The following is a 20,737-nucleotide window of genomic DNA, read 5'->3' as shown; positions in this document are numbered from 1 at the left end:
GAGGTTATGATATAGGGTGGAGTTAGGGACGTGTTGGATGCCATCACCAGTACGCAATACCAGTGAGGACACTTCAGCGGAAGAGAAACTGCCACACCTGGTCAGGTGTTTTAAAAAAATTAATTATTAAAAACAGATTAGAGCAGGGGTGTCAAACACAATACCCGTGGTCCAGAATCGGCCCATCAAAGACCCCAATCTGGCCCACAGGGCAGCTTTGGAAAATGTAACAGAGGGCATTGAATTTGGACTTTGAACTGTAGTTTCAAAGGTTTTACAACATTTCCTACTGATAAAGATAAGATAAGATAAGATAAGATAACTCTTTATTGTCATTGCACAGTCATACATAGTACAGTAGTACAATGAAATTGGAAAAACTGTCCTACGTCGGCACTACATATAACACAACACGACACGATATGACACATCACAACGTAACAAACAACACAACACAGTATATTAACTTAGTATAAAAAAGAAGAATAAGTGTATGTGTATTGCACATATGACCTCAATCACTGCCATTCAAACTACACCAAAGTAATTAAGTAATAGATAAACAATAACAATTACAGAAAAGTTCCTGTTTTGTTTTGAAAACACACAGTTTAACGTCCCTGGTAGGTTCCCATAAGCCGCACTGGTTCACCACAGAGCACCATCTAGTGGAGACTCTGAAGAACTGCATGTAGCTCAAACGATACCCGACAGATACACAGTAAACACATTCTCCGTGAGTTAGTTCTTCTTAGTGTTTTGCTAAATGACAAGTTAAATCCTGGAGTCACGCGCACCACAAGCCAGAAGCGCGTCACGAGCGCTGTGTTTACGTTGCCAGGACACAGTTGTCTGGCTACTGCGGATCCCAGGTGATTTACCTAAAAGCGGATTCTCCTGAGCGCTGGATTCACCTGAGGATCAGATGAACATGAACAGCACACACAGTTTTCCGGATAGCACACAGGATATTAAAAATACCGCCGTCTGAGGCTATCTCCTCCTTTTGCTCCCAAACAAATACATATTTTGAGATGGCTTTTTCTTAGCGCGCACAGGTTGAACGATGAAGGCCAAAGCTCTGTCAGTGAAGGAGTGCGCCTGGATGTCCGAGGACTGCCACCTGGTGGACATACCGCGTGAAGCTACCCAGAGGGACACCCTTTGCTTACCGAATATCTTCCAAAAGTCCAAAAAGGTGAAGCCTCTGACAAAGACTCGGCCCAGCCCCAATTGCCAGGTTTACTACACAGCCAGGGAGCTTCTGCTGGAGGTGCTGGACAGAGAAGCGATCCGGGAGCTGATCAGGAGAGCTGCCGGTGTGAAGGCAGGGCCAAATCGGCAGTCACACTGCCAGAGCAGGGAGCAGAGCACAGATGTGTCTGAGGAGGGGTATGCTGATGCAGTGACGTGGTTTTCTGTGGTCCTGCAGAGCAGCCTGTCTTTGGGGGAGAACTGCAACTTTGGGCATGATCTAAATGTGAAACTAGACGGATGGCAGGGCGTGCTAAAGAGAAACAGCATCCAGGCCGACCTGCTGTCTCTGACCAGACTGGAGGATGGAGAAAAGCTGGAAGTCCTCTCTGCTTTCTGTGGCCACATAACCCAGCGCTACCAGGCCCTCCATACGCCGGGGCCAAACCTGGCTGTAAAGAAATACAGACTGTCCTCTCAGCAGGAGCACTACTCTCTTTATCTCGCTCTCCTCTGTGACCCAAGCTCGGGGTTCATCTGTAACATGTATCTGTACTGTCCAGAGCAGCTCCAGAGGCAGAGTAAGAAATCTGTTGTCGAGCAGGTGGTCAGACACCTGCTGAGACCTTTCTGCAACCACAGGTGTGTGGTTCAGCTGGATAGCTCTGCCTGGATGGAGGAAAGGCTCACACACATCTTGTCTAGATTAGGGTTCACCATTCATTTTGTTCCCGCTGTTAAGAGGCCACCATCTTCACCACCTGAGGGCTCCATGATGTCTGAACTCATTGCCCACCTGCAGGGTTGGACAGGACCTGCCCTCGTTCCCCTGTCTGATCCAAAAGGAACAGGGGTGGATGTATTCCTCCCAGGCCTTTGGGTGACGCTGCATGTGATCTGCATCAACACATTTGTGCTCCACACTCTGCAGAGCCAGAGCTCAGGAAAGAAGGTCAACCTGACACAGTTCACCAGGACTCTGGCCTCTCAGCTGGCCATGAACAGCAGCACCGCCGTGCCCGTTCTGCCACGACTGAACAGCAGCTCATACCAAGAGAAAAATGTCTCAAATATTTGTAAGCAAAGGTTAGTCCCGCTTTTTGTCACAGATCTTCTGCAACGTCTTATGGCTGCTGCAATGTTTGATGAATGAAATAAGCCAAACAGAAAAAAACGAAATTCTGAAAACTTTATATTTAGCTTAGTATTTAATTTATAAGTGTGTGTTTTAGATCTTTGATCCCCACACTTATCACTGAGCCTTGAGCACCCATAACCCGATTCTGACTTTGTCTTCCTTCCTTGCTCATCACCCCACATAACCTGCCATAGAGCCTTACTGCTACTTGTAGCTGATTTTTAATTTCCTGTTATCTATCCCACCACTTGACACACCACATTCTAATGTGATAACCAGGGTTTTTAATATTGTGACCTTTTAATGTGAAGATTTGAACAAATAAATCCTGTCATTGATATATTTGATATTTTTGCTTGACTAAATTTTCCTGCAGGACAAACACCAACATCTGTGGTCAGGTGACGGTGAAAGGAAAACACAGGTGCAGCTCTGCAGTGAGGCTGCAGAACAACTGGAACAGACCAGGAGTGTGTGGGTTAGACAATTCTGGCAACTCTTGCTACTTAAATGCAGTGTTACAGTGCCTGTGCTCCACCGTGCCCCTCGTAGAGCACCTCCTGGATCAGGAAACACGCAGAGAACTGGAAAAGTAAGACTGAGCATGTCTAAGGATCTTGGAAAGAAAAGCGTCTGGACTTCTTTAAGTTGCTTGAAGACGTTTCACCTCTCATCCAAGAAGCTTCTTCAGTTCTAAGGTCAAATGGTGGAGAGTCTCAGATTTAAACCCAGTGGGAGTTTCCCCCGAAAGAGGGACAAAGGATCCCCTGATGATCCTCTACCTAATCACATGAGCCAAGGTGTGAAAACGGGTGTGGGTCACAATCAGCCAGGGTTTCGGGTGAGCTCATTGTGAAATCTGGCCCCACCCTATCATGTGATTTCCTGAGGTCAGATGGCCCAGGATGTGAGTGGGCGTTAAGGCGTCTGGGAAGGGAACTCAAAACTGGATTATAGATGGCAGACGGTGTCGTAAACCACCGCCTCTGTTCAAAGATGGTCGCTCACAGTGGACATAAATGGCTTCTTTCACTCCTCTTTCAAACCATCTGTCCTCTCTGTCCAAAATGTGAACATTGGCATCCTCAAAAGAGTGACCTTTGTCCTTTAGATGCAGATGGACAGCTGAGTCTTGTCCTGTGGAGGTGGCTCTTCTGTGTTGTGCCATGCGCTTGTGAAGTGGCTGTTTGGTCTCTCCAATGTAGAGGTCTGGGCATTCCTCGCTGCACTGTACAGCATACACCACATTGTTAAGTTTGTGTTTTGGCGTTTTGTCTTTCGGATGAACCAGTTTTTGTCTGAGTGTGTTGCTGGGTCTGAAGTACACTGGGATGTCGTGCTTGGAGAAAACTCTCCTGAGTTTTTCTGATACACCGGCTACATAAGGGACATACATGTAAAGGAAGCACTCAAAACATGTGGTTATCCTATTTGGGCGTTTATAAAGTCAGCAAAGAGACACAGAAAAGAAGATCAGACACCAGCGAGGGAGGATAAGAAAGACAGACGCAACAACATTGAGGAGTGAAAGAAGCCATTTATGTCCACTGTGAGCGACCGTCTTTGAACAGAGGCGGTGGTTTACGACACCAACTGTCTGCCATCTATAATCCAGTTTTGAGATCCCTTCCCAGACGCCTTAACGCCCACTCACATCCTGGGCCATCTGACCTCAGGAAATCGCATGATAGGGTGGGGCCAGATTTCACAATGAGCTCACCCGAAACTCTGGCTGATTGTGACCCACACCCGTTTTCACACCTTGGCTCATGTGATTAGGTAGAGGATCATCAGGGGGTCCTTTTGTCCCTTTGTGGGGGGAAACTCCCACTGGGTTTAAATCTGGGACTCTCCACCATTTGACCTTAGAACTGAAGAAGTTCTTGGATGAGAGGTGAAACGTCTTCAAGCAACTTAAAGAAGTCCAGACGCTTTTCTTTGCAAGCTCCTCAGACTACCATGACCTGGATGACTGAGAACCTTCACAGACTAAGACTGAGCATCTTCGTTTTATTCTCGGACTCACCTGAGGGTTGGCAGTCATGTTTTTTTCCAGTAGTTTAACCTCTTTTCATGCAGGTCCAAGTGCCTTGTCGCTGAGGTGTTTGTCCGCCTGCTAGAGGAGATGTGGCTGGGGACGAACTCCAGCTGTGCCCCCGTAGAGGCCAGGTCGGTGCTGTGCTCCATCTTTCCCCAGTTCAACAACTACTCCCAGCAGGACGCCCAGGAACTGCTCCTCTTTCTCCTTAACACGCTACACGACGACCTGAAAAAGGTGCAGAGACACCTGCGCATCTGCACCATCACATAGCCTGTTCCTCTCTGTAATATAAACCTACGAAAACCATAACTGAGTGTGTTTTTGTGCGTATGTGATTGTTTACAAGGTTGCAAAGGACCAGATGCACTGTTCAATACGACAGCAAAGGCAAGAACACAATAGGTACTGCACCACTGAAAGCACCATTGTGTCACAGCTGTTTGAGGGCCAGCTGAGCTACATAACCCTCTGCATGCACTGCGATCAGCAGGCGTACAGCACACAAACGTTTACTGTGCTGTCACTTCCGATTCCTGCCGGCATCCTTAAGTGCTCCATTCAGGCAGGTTTTTTTAAACACCATTCAGACTGTTTGCATTTGATATACTGACGGTCTCATCCCTGCAGTTCTGTGCTTGTCTTTTATTCTCGTTTCATGTTGTGCAGGACTGTCTGTCGCTGTTCTTCGAGCAGACTGTCCTAACTGGGGGAGAGCAGCTGCTGTGTTCAGTGTGCAGGATGAGGAGAGAAACGGCGGTCATCACTAGTTTGGACAAACCTCCAGAGATCCTCATGTTACACCTAAAACGGTGAGAAGGAATGGATCGTCATCTCTTAAGATACTTTATTTACAGAGTATATGTTCAGTCGATAAAATCTTTAAATTTTATGAATGGATGTGTAACATTTAGCAGAGCATAATCTCACTTTAAGGTCCACTCAGGAGTGTAGCTGCTCTGAGATCTTTGATCTTTAGAAGGAGATGAACTTCAGCAGGGTGCTGTTTGAAAGCAATTAAAGGACTTAGTCGATGTTGCCTAGATTCAGTGTTGATCGTGAAAACGGCAGTGCACAAAACTTTCACATTCACGTCACATGATACAATTAATATCATCATGACCAAAATTGAGCAAAACCAAGAAGGCTTTATAGGCTTGAGGGGGAAAAAAACAGATGCTTAAATAAATCGGTTCTTCCCCATGTACAATTTTCTAGATCCGCCACTGCTCTGGAGACATTCATTTTTTTAGTGACCAATTTCAGTCTGTTTTTGGTCTATTTGAATTACAGCAACAAAGGTCATGACAGTAACAGAGAAGCAACAATATGCATTTGAATAATTCAAGGACTGAGTTTGTTAAATTATTAGACAATAAAGACTCAAAAAATTAATTAACTGATTTCCAATAATGGTCTTTTTGCTTGTAAGTACAAAAACACGAATAGCGCCATTTATCAGTATTGAGTAACCGACCTTTGCTACAAATAACATGTATTCATGCATGCATTAATTCAGCAGGCATCATGAATACTTAATACTCGTTATGCATTCTATTATGAAGTGTTTCTGCTTCCAAATACCCCGGAGATACAGGAAGGCTAAGATAAATCAATAACCCCCACTGTTTTTTAAGAGTCAGTGTTTCAAACTAAACTTATTTCCTCTGCCGCAGGTTTGGCTGTAAGGGGAAGAAGCAGGTGAAACTGAGGACTAATGTCGCGTTCCCCATGAAGCTCGACTTGACCCCATTTCTGTCGAGCTCAGTGCATAATGTCTCAGATTCTTCATACCATCTTTATGCTGTTGTGGTGAGTGAACATGAAGAAGATCGTAATATGAATTTGTGAGGTCATGTTTGTGTTTTGCCGAAAGATATTTGAGCGCACTGCAAACATCCACACTCGTAGATTCAAAGACTTGGGGATGCATGACTGCCGAGACCGCGAAGGCTCAGGGCTGTAAATGAAATGCATGACGCCACTTTGGCAGTCAGGGGTATGTCTAGAAGGGGGGCATGGGGTGGCAACAGCCCCTTCTGAAAGATGACTGCCCTCGGCCCTTGAGGACAGTCATCTTTGGCAGGTTGGACTAGAGTACTGTTAATCTTACAGTCCCCAACACTGTTATATAAGAGCATGAATACTACCAGTAGGAATGTAACGGAGTACATTTACTCCAGTGATTTACTGAGACTTATTTGGACGTGTTGTTGCTTTCTTCTGTTACTCCACTATATTTTGGATGCAATTACTGTATTTATACTATTTATTTTGCAGCTTTTTAAATCTTTGGTTATTAATTTCCTGATAAATTACATTATTATATAATTAAAATAATCAACAGCTGCAATATTAAAGAGACCATTTTAAAATTCCTAGGAACACCCCTGGTGCCAGACTTTTTCTTAGGCAGGGGCGCAAAACTCATTTTTCATCCTGGGCCAATTTGATCTTATGTGGGCTGGAGCAGTGAACCAATCCCCCTTCTAACAGTGTAAAGTAGTTTAATAATTTAATGTGAGATAACTCAGTATGAGGAAAATGAAGTGCAGCTTCAATAAACTGTCCCAGTTTTAATACGTGATAAAGAAATGCTGCTGCAGTTAATGAAACAAACCCAACTTTTTTGGGCTTAAATAATAAAACACAAATCTGTAACATTACAGAAAAACTTTTGGCATTGCCACAATGTGCTTTGCATCATTTTAAGATCACCCAGGCAACACAAAGGGTTTAATGTTTAGGACTTGGCACCTGTTATGTAATTAAAACTGTAATATTTACATGAAATGACAAACTGTGTGGAAAACCATGGAGTTTTCACCACATCTGTTTTTTTAATGTATTCATTTCATATTTTTTAACAGAACCACACAGGTCATCTGAACATGGGTCACTATACGGCTCTGTGCCACAACGCCTCAGCCCAGACCTGGCACTTGTTTGACGACTCGCTTGTCAGAGAGGTACAGGACACCCTGGTGCAATCTCCCAACGCCTACATGCTGCTCTACAGCCGCAAGCCTTTCCAGAAGCCAAAGATCCAAGGACTGTGAGCTTTGCAAATAGAAGACCAAAATCAGTTTCCCTCTTGAAAATGTTTCTTATCATCTGCATTTGGTTCAACATCTCTGCTGCTCTTTGTACTGTTAGCATCTCCATAACAATTAGAAATAAATTGTGAGTTCAGTGTTAATGTATAATGTTTAACTATCACACTATCTCCAAACCACAGGAAGACAGGGACATCAGGTTGATAAGGGCTTTATGACAGTACTTAATACATGCTGAAGATATCTTGGAACATTTGTTCACAAACACACACAGAAACTAATTTGAAGCAGTTTTAATAAATAGACATATGAGTTGTTTGAGATTAATATAATCGTTATATCTGAAACACTTTCAGAACATTGAGGGGGGGGGGGGGGGGGGGGGGGGGGGGGGAGTACAAGTGAAAAGAAAATAGCACATGATCTCATGCGAGGCAATAAAAACAGTCAGGAAGTTCAGAGTCTAATCCTACCCCTTAAGAGCTCTGGTCCATTCTAAAAAAAATAATCAGCTTACTTTGTGCTTGCCCTTGTCAGTCGGCTGGTCAGTCAGGCAGAGTGCGTTGACCCTATCACACTCGTGTAAGTGGCTAAGGTCAATTTCTCACGTCTTCACATTCTCCAGCTCAATACTAAACATTAAAGTAATTCCTGAAAAAAAAAAAAAGAAATCTAACCAAGCCTCAAACAAATAAAGACCAAAAATCACTAGTATGAACCAAACAGGATGTCAATCTATCCTGATACATTTGCCTCTAAATAGTGTTTGAGTATAATCATGTAAAGAGTAAGTATGTTTAACTGACAATAACCTTTACAGAAGACTGTAGGGTTTCCTTTCATTAGCTGAACCGAGCAAGACAGAGAAGATATCAGCATCAGTTTAAAGCATTCTGAGTAGAGCGCTGAAATCGGCTGTTAAACATGTTCTACATAAACAACTTAATGTGATTGCATAAGTGGATAAGTGCAAGAATGTGGCTAATATGAACAAGCAAAACTCCGTCCTTTACCTCAGGAAGAATGCTAAAAATCAGTCACAGTCTCTTCAACACCCCTCGTTAATAAACAAGAGAAGGCTCTACAGGTAAACCCCTAAAACATATGGTTTGCCTTTATGAATATGGAGATAATATAATGGCTGCTACTTTCACGAAAAAAATAATAATAATTTGGTCACTTAACAGATAAATATTTTGCCCTAAAGTATTTACATTTGTAATGTGCAACATCAGCGTAGGTAGGTACCTAACTGTTAATCCTGTGTATGCACAGTACAAGAAAGCTGAAAATCAGTTCTGCGATAGCGCTGTCCACACCGAGTGTGAAAGAAATGCGAGTGAAGAGCGTCTGGACCAGCGGTCAGCCCTACAGCACAACTATGGTAGAGAAGTCAGATTTAAAGGAGGATCCATTTAGTCTCTAGATGATCAGTAACGTGAACAGATGGCATATTTTAAACAGCTATGGCTCCTCTAGTAGCTGAAGCGTTGCACAGTGTGCCTGCACCGTTCTCCTTTCTGGGACAGACGAGATCTCATGGCCACTCGCTCGAGTAACTCCCCGACAAGTTAACTGCAGCTTTGTGCACCAGGTCCTCAGAGCTGTGATTCTAAAAAGAAAAAAGCATTGCTGCTCTGGTGTATTAGTGTGCCTCCTTTATGTCCCACAGCACCATCACAGGGTGGAGTAAAACAGGATATAGGCTGCAGAGGACTTGACGGAGGAGGTGGAAATGTCAGACACCTCATGGTCGTCGAACTTGTACCAGCGCTGTTTGGCGGCATTCTTACAGTAGGCTGTGTAATGGCCACCATCTAAACCCCCATAGTGGTTCTGGTAGTGGAAAAGCAGACGACAATCAACTGTTACTTAAGCATTACAGGCTGCTGTTTTCAATGTTTTAAACCAGGTTTTTTCTTTCCAATCTTGCCTGTATAAATATTTTACTATCCTGTCTTGCTGTTTAGGGACCAAACACATTTATGTACCAAAGCTACTGAGCCAGTACAGCTCTTGTGTTGCCTATTTGCCAAAAGACTGGCTGTAGTCCCCAAGCAGATCCAACTCATTGTTTTATCATTTAGACAATTGTTGATGTTACTTTGATAAACTGTACATTCAACATTATGCACTCCACACTGTATATAAATGCCACTTGTTTTGCACATATTCAACTCTGTATATTTTATATATTTTATTATTATTATTATTTTATTTTATTACTATTTAATTTGTAAAAATGTGTATACACACACACACACACACACACACACGTAGGAAAATATTTAGTATACACATCCAGAAATGCATACACTATTATATATTGTACATATATTTATTAGTTTCAGGTTGGCCATTCTTGTATTTTGCTCGTTTGTGTTGTTGTGTTTGCACATCTCTGTTGCTTGTGGGGCTCGCACACAAGAATTTCACTCGCATGTGCTGTGCCAGTGTGCCTGCACATGTGATGTGACAATAAAAAGTGATTTGATTTGATTTGATTTGACATCCACCTTGCTCCCTACATTTGTTATATTTGGGAAACCAAACAACTCATTTAAAAAAAAAAAAAAAAAAAAAAAAAAGTGTTCTTAGAAAGCCCAGGTTTTCACAGATTGATCATACAAAACTAAATGGCCCATGCTAGATCTATCGATTTAACGTTTACTGAAGCCTGAGTGGGACCAAAGATATTGCACCATGTCAAAATAATTGTAAAAATTCACCAGTTTTGTTCAGTAAGCAGACCTTAAACTTTGCATGTAGCAGTTTGTAATCATTGCTCATCTGCTAATCTTACCACAGATGATACCATATACAACTTGAGATTTTGACTATGAAGATATCAGAATTGGTATATATAAATAATTTGGTCATTCAGCCAGACCTTTAACGAATCCTGTGTCTGTCAGTAGAAGCAGCTATACCGAGACCAAACTACATACAAACACTTCTTTCTCACCAAAATAGAGAAATGGTATCATGGTGGTACCTGCTGAATTTACTGCCCAGGTCACAGGACCCGTTGGCATTATGCCTCAACTTAATACAGTTCAGGAAATCATATTTATATAGATTGGCTCAGAGGGTTCCTGAGCAGACTGTTATTTCAGAATAAAATGTTTATGTTAAAATTTTGTTTAGTGCATAAATTTAAAAATATTGGCAAAGGCCAGTGATTTGACCTTGAGGTCAAGGTTACTGAGATTGAAAGTGATCAAAGATTTTTAGTAGACACCACAATGGTATCAGTTTGAAAACCCTAGGTGACTTACTTCTCAAGTTATTGCAGGTGCAAAGATGTTCAGAATATGTGACCTCTGACATTTAGTTTGAGGTCACTGAGATTAGAAGAGATTTTTTTGTACATGTTCCCATGTTATCAATTTGAAGCTACTGCTCACTACTCACAGCTACATTCTCGAGTTATTGCATTCACAAATTTAGGTGTCCATGAAGCCCGCCTGCCTGGCGGGGTGACAACAATACTTCATCAATCTTTTACACCAGAGCAGTAAAAACAGCAGCAGTCATTTCAGTTTCACTTACAGACACTCCGTAAAGGTTGTATCTCTTCAGGCTCTGTTTGGGTCCAATGACGTACTGGGCCAGGTCCAGACTATCTAAAGGGAAGTCTACAGATGTCTGCAGTTTCTGCTTCCATCTACCCTCATAGGAGAACCTGCAGGAAGAACCCCCACAACAGGAAATAATGTTAATGTCAAAAATAGCACTCCTGTAAAGCTTATAAAGTGAGGAGTGAAAATAGACAGATAAAAACTGTTTTACTGCTTTGATTACAGACCGTTTCAAGTGCACCAGGAGGATGGGTGGGACCTTCCAGATCTCCAGTTTCTTGGTGGAGTCTCTGTGGGCTTTGCAGTGTCTGCAGAACACCTTGTTGTTGTCAGTCAGCTTCTCTTCCTTGGAGAATAGCCTCAGACAGTCCTACCCGGAAGTAGAAAAATCACTAATTATTAACCATAGTTATGCATTTAATCAAGAGTAATATGATCTACACAACCACAATACATTTAATTGGCTAGTTTGTCCGAATGAATTCAGAGAAACAAATGCTGTCACGATGTGAATATGTTAGATAACAATATGTGTGCTTGACACGAGAGCAAAAACATGCTTTGATATGCCCTGACCTGTAGGGAGCACTTGCTGGTGGAGGCCAGAGGCAGCGACAGGTACATGAAGGTCTCAAATGTCCGTGACTTGCGATGGCAAGTCAGACATTGCACAGTGGACTTGAACTGCCCCTGGAACAGTGCTACGATGATGGACTCGTTCAGAAGCTTGTGTTTGCTCCAGGCCAGGTCAGCACCCGTTTGATCATCCAGATGGTCATTTTCTTCTTCCTTGTACCGCTTCCTGTTGTCCGCCTGACCAGAAGTGAAAGAAAATAATTTAAAATGACACAAGCCCAAATTAACGGCTAGAGACACCTGCCTTTGTGATTCAATTAAAAATCAATGAATAATGGCAGATGTTCACTATACCACCTATCGATATCACGTTGCAGGGAGAAGTGAAAACTCACTAAAAACTACATGAAGAATTTTCAAGCCATAATCTCTGTATTCATCTCTCGAGTATTGTTCAGCTTATTAGCATGCAGTTCAGCCAGTTCACTCTCAGTATGACAGGCAGGAAGATATGGCAGGTTAACACTTGCTAATTAATACCTTATTAATTAGTATGATTTACAAAAAAAAAAAAAAAAAATCAATTATCCCAGAGAGACAGAGTGGACTGGGACTGGGCCAGCATGATGGCACACAGGTCAGAAGATCACACAAAAGGGACATGATGAGATGGCGTGCGTGATGACAAATGCACATCACCAGCTGCTACAATCGAATTGGCATCCTATGCTCAAAAAGAAAATGGGTTGATGTACTTCTGCAACTTAACCCCAGGTGGAGACAATTGTCACTGTATCACTCAGCTGATACTCTAACAGTATAAATAAAATACCTTCAATAGGAAAAATAACTCAGAAAAAAAAACCCTACTACCTTTGTGGTTATAGTAAGTTTAAAAATATAAAATACTGGTGACTCCTCAGCCTCCTAGTAGACACACCTAGGGTATCAATTTCAAAAAGTCATTGCAGTCACAAGATTTTCAGAAATACAGTTATCAGAAGTACTCTAACCTTGAGGTCAAGGTCATTGAGATTCAAATGTATCCAAGATTATTAGTACATACACATACAGCATCATTTTTAAGGTCTTACATCACCTCGTTCTCGATCTATTGCTTCACAAATGTAGGTGACCACAATATCAGCCTCTTACAGCTGAGTTGTAAAAAAAACATACAATCACACAATTGCTTTGTCGTCATCCCCCCCCCTGATCTAAATGCACATGAAGCCAGTAAAAACAAAATAAACGAAAGGAAAGACATCTGTTGATACAGGCAATGAGCATGTCTTGGGTCAACATGCACAGAGGTTCTGACAGAGCATCAGACCAGACAGATGCAGACACGTCACACGCACACTGCTGCAGGAGGACCAAAGACACACAGCTATTTACTTACTCTCTAATTTGCCATCAAAATGAAACCCAGTGAAAAAAACAGAAAGAAGGAAAATGATAAAAAAGACTAGGACTTCATTGTTAACAGGCAAGTGTGCAACAACATACAGGGATACTAAAAGGAAACCTGAGAAAGCTGTGGTTCAACAGAATAAAGGATGCACTGTTAATTTAGTCAATATTTAAATAAGAGTGAGAATATTTAGATGTTAATGGTTCTCTTTTCATGTAACCATTGTAAGACTTTGTTTATGCCTCACTGGTGGCTGTGGAATACCCCTTATTAAGTTTTCACACTACCTTGTTGAGGTCCTCATGAAGCCCATCCATGAGGAACAGCAGCAGCTCCTGGGAGTCTTGCTGGTCATAACCAGCAAACTGCTCATTGATCTTGCCTATGGTGATCTTGAAGTCACGTGGACTGATGCACTTGTACAGACCAGCCCACAAGGCCTTCATGATTACACCAAACTCCTCGGCCACCTCCCCTTTGTGGCCAAGAATATTGTGCCTGAAAGAGAACAGAGGCTCCGGTGTTATACATTCCCCCGCATACAGACCTCATTATGACCAGCAATTCCACTTATCTCGGATCTAACCTGTTTATATCCTCTAGGTAGCAATTGTTGTTGAAGTATTCAGCCAAGGCAGGAGTGTTGCAAAGAGACTGTAAGATTGAGTTCATATAACATGTGTTGCCCAGGTTACGAAGGCCAGTCAGTGATGCGCCCAAACCCCCAAATGTGGGATTGAGGTTGCGAATTTTGGCTGCTGAAGGACGCGCAATCTCCACTTTAGAATAGACTTTGGCAGGTGCAGGTCTGAAAGAGAAAAGAGTAAAATAAGAGAGCCAGACTAGTTACTACAGATGAATCATCAAAGGAAGTACCACAGTGTAATATATACAAAGAATACAGGTCATACATACCATTGTTGCTTTAACAGCACAAAAAGCATAATATTTAATTGTAAAACAGGTTCAAACTAAACATGAACAGTCACTGAAATTACTACCTTATCACACATTTTCTGCTCATTTAACTAAACAGCCTGAGGAAATACTATCAAAAGCTACTCTTCTATCCACACAAACACAATCTGAATCACCTTTATGACACTCCAACACATCATCTTCATACCAGAAGAAGTATTTTGCAGGCTTCTATTGTCCTTTATAATATGCAGCTATTATCTGTTCACTTAAAACATATTTATAGGTGCACAGCGTGTCTTACTTGGTTTCTCTGTTGATTGTGGGTATGACAGCAGTAGCGGTCGGGGCAGTGGCCTTTTTCTGTGCCTCCTCTCTCAGGTCCTGACTGATGTCAGGGGAAGAGTAGGAGCGTTTCAGTTTAGACTGCTCCTGCTCTTGTTCACGGTTTGTGTCTGGCTCAGCTGGTCGTGGTGTTTTCTGTTTGACTGTTGGTGGTGTCGATGGTGGGGTCTGGGGAACAGTGACTTCAGGAGGGTACAGGTGGACACGATTGGTTGGCGAATGGTAGTATCGGTAGGTCCCCGTCACTGTGTCAAGGAACTAGCCAAGAAAATTAAGCGGAAGAAAAGAAAAGCATTTGGTAAAATTTAACCATAAACCTTTAAACTTTTTTTCCTTTGAACTTTCACCCTCAGTTATTTCAAATGAATCACTTATTTCAGGTTTGGTTATCTGGTACCTTCATCCAACCATCAGGAAGACCCGGTACACTCCTACCCATCTCTTCACTCCTTGCTCGGGTCAGAGGCTCCCTCTGTGAAGACACACACACACAAACACACTTTATTTAATAAGATCATACAAAAAAATTATTGTAAAGGCTTTCACAGTCACAGCAGGGCTGTGAGAGTCACAGTCTCTCACAGCCCTGCGGAAATCTAACAAACGCATTAAGTTTGACAGACAACACTAACCCCAAGTGTCCAGGACTTCAAATTTAATAAAGGACAAACTACAATTGTTTAGCAGTGGCTTCACTTCTCTATCAAACTGTTCCTCCATTTTGACAGTGACAGGTTAAACTGAAGGAAGCGATCAGCCTAAACAGGACTAGTTAGTAAAAATGGGGGGGTTAGAATCTAAAGTTTCAACCTACACATGCCACCTTTATATGAGGAGCATTACACTATTTGAAGTTTTATCTTTACAAATAATTGTTATTTGGGCTCTAATTGTTATACTTTAGCTCTAGGAGCCAAACTAGGTTCTAATCCTTTAACTCATTAAAACAGTTTAGTGGATTGTGTGTTTAAAAAAAAAAAAAGTACATTGTTTAGGATGTGCAATTATGACGAAGAATTTTTAACATCTTCTTTTAACCAATGATTTAAGACACTAGGACCTTGTGGGATGACCTTAAACTTTCATTTGTTTGTGACAGTAATTATCTCTGACAGAGAAGAGGACTCACCTTAATCTCACTAACAATATGGTTGGGAGCCGGGGAATCCAGAGACATACTCTTAGAGGGTGTGTCAGAGTTCTGCTCTTTTCCTCTCCTGTCTTTTTCATCCCATGCTTTGTTTATTTTATTTTCCTCATCTTCTGCTTTTTGCCTTTCCAGTTTCTTCTTCTCCTGATGTCTTCTCTCCTCCTCTTCCTTCTTTCTCTTCTCACTTTCTTCCTTTTCTAGCCTTTCTTTCGACTCCTGTTTCTCCTCCTCTAAACGACGCTGCTGCATGCGTTTCTCCTGCTCCTGCTTTGCTTTCTCCATCAATGCCACTGCTTCGGAGTGTATCTGACTTTGTTCTTCTTTAGAAAGAGAAGCATTAGGAGCAAAGGGTGGTTTAACTGAACGGTCTGGGACAACTGGGCCATTCTGGGTAGAATCCTTTGCTGACCCGTTTTGGCTGGGCTTAGGTTCAGGTTTCTTGGTACGGTCAAACTGGGACAGGAGAAGAGTCATGTTTAGACACATTTGGAGTCCTTTAATGCTTTGCATTCTCTAAAGGTTTAACAGTTATCAGGGCAAACAATACCTGAGGGAATGCTTTGGGTGTTGCAGGTGACTGGCTGGATGTGCTTGCAGCAGGGGCCTTCTTACCCAAGTCCTGACCTGAATTTGTGGAGCCGGTGACAGAGAAATCAACACTGTCGGGCAACCTATCAGCGACTATGGAAGTTTTAGATGTTGGAGGTTCTGCTGGTGTGATCCCATTCACCAGCACAGGAGCTGATGGTTCCTGAGGCTCAAGTGAAACTTCAGGCTCGGGTGGAGGTGGGGTTGGAGGTTTTGGTTCCTCAAGGGATGGGTAGCTAAAGTTCACTGTTGAAAACATCAAAGAAAATGTCTACATGTAAGACAAGAGTCCAGTCACAATTAGGAAGTAAGTGAGTAATACAAAATTATATAAAGTATATTGTGGTTTTTATTTTCTATCTCATAAAATGAGAAAACATAGCATTAAAGGGCCATTTTTTAAATAAACTGTACTACTCATACTCACACTGAGGAAGGGTGTTGGTAATGGTCTGTCGAGGTGGTCTAATTTTAGCATTGGTCGTATACATGGGGTAAAACAACAGCCAGTTCTCATAGCCACCCTCCAGCACCAGCGGCTCACTACGCAGGATGGTGATGCTGTCCCACTGTGCAGTTATCAAACACAACATTGTAATTTTACATGAAAACACAGGTATTGATATTTACAAGCTACTGCATAAAGTCAACCACCCGCCAGACACAGTTACCTTAAAAAGAGCATCTTTGAGGCTCTGCAAGGTGGTCCCCAGTTTAAGGTCAGTGACAGAACTGAACCAATCCAAGAGGATGACATAATCTACAAATCCCCGCCGTTTCCAGTGCTCTTTGGACTCTTCTGGCAGCTTTGCCTCAATCTGATTCACAGTGATTCTGAAAAGTCAAAACATTTCATTATCCACAGGTTGACCAAACCCCCCCCCCCCCAAAAAAAACACAGACACAAAAACAAACTGAAGGTAGAAAGATCAGTCCATTCATATTATTATTTGATAATGAATCACACATGGTGTGTTAGAACAAACTTCAATCAAGTTTGAAGCTTCGCTTCTCACCCTGGGCTAATGGCCTCCTCAGGCACGCTGATGCAGGTTTGAGCCGGGACCTGAATGTGAGACTCCTCAAAATCTCGATGGCTGCGTGCATCCATAACAATTATTGCGATAGTCTGGTCCTTCATCATGTTGAAAAGTTTCTCAGCCGTGATCCCACCAGCAGGCAGCGCAGCTGTCAGACAAAATTCATAACTCAGCACTAATAAATCAACTAAATTCAAAGATAAAAACAAAGTGACTGCTTTGAGTTTTTCCACTTTACCTTTTGAGGTTGCATTCTTCAGTTCATTCTGTTCAGCTTTCACCTGCGACACACATCCACAAAGACTCATCTCATTAGCATGTTGACATAAACTGGATTTTTCCCCTTATACTAAAGGTACAAAAAAGAATCATTACGATTTCAATACAGGCATTCAAATATTAATTAAGCTACGGGTGTTTGCATTATTATTATTATTATTAAAATCCACTGTAATGCCCAGTAGGGCAAAGAAAACATTCGAAGTCTTTATATCTCACTTTATTTTTCAAAGGCACAGAAATGCTGTGTGCAGTAAATATCTCAATACCTGTAACCACCTGCAAAATTCAACTCTTATACTGTGCTTTAGTTTAGATCCTTTTGGGAGGGTTATTGATCGATGCAGTTTTTATGTAAGCATAAATTTGGTAAACTATCGGAAAGTTACATATAAGACAGTAAAATACTCTTTTTGATTTGCAACATATTTCTAAAAAAAGTTGGGATAGTGGCAGATTCACCACTTTCTTGCATCACATTTCATGTTTAAAAAACTAATAAGAACTGAGGAGATCAGCTACTGTGGGAAAGTGCTTTCCAGTCACTATCTGAGTTCAGCTTCATACAGTTCAGAGTCTTCTTTGGCCTGTTTTGTTGTCCAAGTGTTTTCAATGGGGGACAGGTCTTGAATGCAGGCAGACCAGTTTGACAAACTCTATTATCTGAGTATTCCTTTTGTGATGTGTGCAGAATGTCCAGAAGGTGACACATCTATGTCATCTGGATGGAAGAATAATCCATTGCAAAGCCTATATATCTTACGTAAATGGGGCCCTCAAAAATAATTCCAAAACCAGCAATATACTTTGCAAAGAGTATACACACTGGCAGCAGTGTGTGTACTCATTTCAAACCTTCACCTTTTTGCTGTCCTTCCTGTTTGTGAATGACGTTTTTGGAGAGCCCCGATCGCCATCTTTTTCTGTCATTTCCTCCCTCCTCTTCTTCTCCTCTTGTCTCTCCTTTTCCTCTAGTTTTTTTCTCACCTCTACCTCTTCGTACCTGTTCAAAATAGGTAGGAAATAAAGATCAGTTAAGTGAAACAAAATCAATATCCTATTTTACAGTGTCTGAATTAAGAAAGTGAGCATAATCATGACAGCTGAAACCTCTAACCTGAGTTTAAGACTTTCAGACAGCTTTTCAGCTTCTTCAATGGCTTTCTTAAAGCTGTTTGTCCCAAGCATAGTCACGTAATACTCCTGTGCACATCAGAGAACACTTCAAGTAAATAATCTGCCTTCATGTGAAAAAAACATTAGGTTAGCAATACAAAAAGAATGAACAAACTTATAAATATTAGGTATACCGGTTGCTGCTTGAACTCTGGTCTCTTCTTGATGATGTCATATACTGTCAAATACTTCATGTACAGTACATAAGCTTTCTCCTCATCTCTGTCCAGACGGCACTCCTCTGCCGCCTTGAATATTTTGCAGGCACTCTGGACATAACTACAAACACGAAAAAAGTATATGTAAGTTAAAGATTTTCATTTCCACATGACTGCAATGTGCTTCAGTCACAGAAGCCAGAAAATTGAGATCAGTGACAAATGTCTTTTTATTAGGTAATAATTTCTGCCCAAAAAAAATATAGTAACATTACTTTCTAGTGCTTGTCTTGTCTGGCTTAATTTCAGCTTTTTTATTGAGGTCCCCCAGAGAGGTGGACAAATACAGCTCTTTGACCCCGGTGGAAACTGCAGGCATCTTGGCGAATGTGTTGAGTCAAAGGTCACTGGCAGGCAAAAGGGTCAGTGGTGTAGACAAGCTCCGAACATCTCTAGATAAATGTTTGTGAAAGAGAAAAACACAAACACACGCCGTTTATACTAGAACAGCTGTTCTAGTTTCATAGAACAGTTCAATCTGCAAAAGAACATTTAAGCCACGGTTAGCAAAAACGTCTCAAAAAGTTTTCCCGTGCCGTCGGCGGTTGTGTAGTATTTAGAAATGTCTAGAATTAGGACAGGCTAAGCCGAAACGATGACACTTCGCAGATAAATCACTTATTGGCTATGACACGGCGCTTGGCTGTAGTCAACAGACCCAGGGCATGTCAACACTGACGACAACAACATAGTTTTCTCGCTAATGTTAGCCGCTAACCACTACTCGGCTGGATGCTTTTACGAAGCAGCTAAAGGTCAACTAAACTGACAGCATTCGGTTTAAACCTTAAACCTACTACTTGGCTGATAAAAAACCTATTTAGCCCCTTAAATGTGCACCTGGCGTTGTTACCTTCCTCGTTAGCCTGCTAGCTACGTCAGTTAGCAAGCTGCGCTTGGAGCGCACGTAGTTAAGCGTTAAGGTTAGCTTATGAGAACTATTTCCCTACAACAGAGACAGTCGAGTACATAACACCCCCCATATCACTGAGGTCTATATTACTGTCTGACAGTTTGACAATATACATTTAGTTTTAAAAAATACCTCTTTATGATCCGTTGCTTACATTTTAGCCACTTTTTGACAGCTGATTCTGATTTCTTGTTCCGCTTCCTCCTTTTTTTCCCCAACCCGTTCTCTTCTTCTTCTTCTTCTTCAGCTAATTCTTAGACGTTGGCATCCTTACTATCACACTACCGCCACCTTCTGGAGTCATTTTTTTCTTTCCTGATACCCGTTTCCCACATCTTTGCTGCCAAACCACATATTTTGTGATGACTCCTGTATTTTATCTGTATTGCTCTGTGACTTTTAAGTGCACGTACTTACATTGTTCACTACTATAGTTTATAGCGCTACTCTTCAACTGCTGTAGATATATTCATAGCACTCTGTAGATCTGTTTACCACAAATTGGTACATATGTGCATATGTAGCATATCTGTATATTAGTTCATATTACATCTGTATATCTGCCCGTCTGTATAGCAATATAGAATATCTGTATTCTATACACCTCATCTGTATGTCTGTACATATGTATACATCAGTACATCTATACATTTGTCCGCAGTACATCTGTATATTTGCTCTCTGTATAGTTATATAAACATCTGTATACTTCATTTATTTGTACATAATCTGTACATAACTATTCCCACCTTTCATGCTACCCTTATCTGTATATAATCTGCTCTTAATGCACTTAATGCACCTTGAACTTCTGATTAGATGCAAACTATATTTTGTTACCCTGTATTTATACATGTTTAATGACAATAAAGTTGAATCCTATCCTACCCTACTGCCATAACTCTGTATAGTTAAAACAGTTTTATTCTGCCCAGTGATTAATGTGTTTTTGGTTCTTTTGTTTATATATAGAGCCGTGTGAAAAAGTGCACTTCAGACCCAGCCACGCCGTCAGACAAAAACTGGTTTGTCCCAATGACAAAACTCCCAAACAGAAACGAAACCACGTAGTATTTGTTTGCAGTGCAGCAGGAGTACTCAGACCTCTACATT

At 41.7% G+C, this 20,737-nt stretch overlaps 2 protein-coding genes across 3 annotated transcripts; one reads left to right on the top strand and one right to left on the bottom strand.

Annotated features, from left to right (window-relative positions):
- The first annotated feature begins 686 nt into the window (after positions 1-686).
- Positions 687-7,429, top strand: LOC146678919 (uncharacterized). Its single transcript, XM_085404898.1, has 7 exons — positions 687-2,280; positions 2,709-2,924; positions 4,412-4,607; positions 4,720-4,935; positions 5,040-5,182; positions 6,047-6,182; positions 7,241-7,429. The coding sequence occupies exons 1-7, from the start codon at positions 1,067-1,069 to the stop codon at positions 7,427-7,429; spliced, it is 2,310 nt and encodes a 769-aa protein (XP_085261024.1). The 5' UTR covers positions 687-1,066.
- usp8 (ubiquitin specific peptidase 8) lies at positions 7,203-19,869 on the bottom strand. 2 transcript variants are annotated; one of them, XM_085404878.1, is made up of 19 exons: positions 19,757-19,869; positions 18,927-19,103; positions 18,628-18,772; positions 18,435-18,520; positions 18,179-18,320; positions 17,277-17,319; positions 17,015-17,186; positions 16,670-16,832; positions 16,426-16,567; positions 15,958-16,244; positions 15,390-15,863; positions 14,658-14,732; positions 14,220-14,518; positions 13,584-13,805; positions 13,285-13,495; positions 11,584-11,820; positions 11,235-11,377; positions 10,979-11,111; positions 7,203-9,262 (listed from the first exon to the last, which is right to left on the bottom strand). In XM_085404878.1, the coding sequence occupies exons 2-19, from the start codon at positions 19,028-19,030 to the stop codon at positions 9,104-9,106; spliced, it is 3,237 nt and encodes a 1,078-aa protein (XP_085261004.1). In that variant the 5' UTR covers positions 19,031-19,103; positions 19,757-19,869; the 3' UTR covers positions 7,203-9,103. The 2 variants fall into 2 exon arrangements, with proteins under 2 accessions (XP_085261004.1, XP_085261011.1); XM_085404885.1 differs by having other exon boundaries at positions 19,779-19,869.
- Between the last annotated feature and the right edge of the window lie 868 nt (positions 19,870-20,737).

Source organism: Rhamphochromis longiceps, linkage group LG1 (assembly GCF_057381845.1).
Source record: "Rhamphochromis longiceps isolate RC_006_pf linkage group LG1, R_longiceps_female_GT1.1, whole genome shotgun sequence".
Taxonomy (NCBI): Eukaryota; Metazoa; Chordata; class Actinopteri; order Cichliformes; family Cichlidae; genus Rhamphochromis; species Rhamphochromis longiceps.
This window is presented reverse-complemented; position numbering and strand designations above follow the sequence as displayed.

Bases quoted from the DNA above. Each gene is read 5' to 3' on its own strand.
- usp8 (XM_085404878.1), bottom strand. From the start codon at position 19,030: ATGCCTGCAGTTTCCACCGGGGTCAAAGAGCTGTATTTGTCCACCTCT. The intron at 13,806-14,219 runs GTAAGACACGCT...TTTCTCTTTCAG, and splicing joins ACAATCAACAGAGAAACCAA to ACCTGCACCTGCCAAAGTCT. The intron at 11,378-11,583 runs GTCAGGGCATAT...ACTTCCGGGTAG, and splicing joins CCAGCAAGTGCTCCCTACAG to GACTGTCTGAGGCTATTCTC.
- LOC146678919 (XM_085404898.1), top strand. From the start codon at position 1,067: ATGAAGGCCAAAGCTCTGTCAGTGAAGGAGTGCGCCTGGATGTCCGAG. The intron at 2,281-2,708 runs GTTAGTCCCGCT...ATTTTCCTGCAG, and splicing joins TCAAATATTTGTAAGCAAAG to GACAAACACCAACATCTGTG. The intron at 6,183-7,240 runs GTGAGTGAACAT...ATTTTTTAACAG, and splicing joins ACCATCTTTATGCTGTTGTG to AACCACACAGGTCATCTGAA.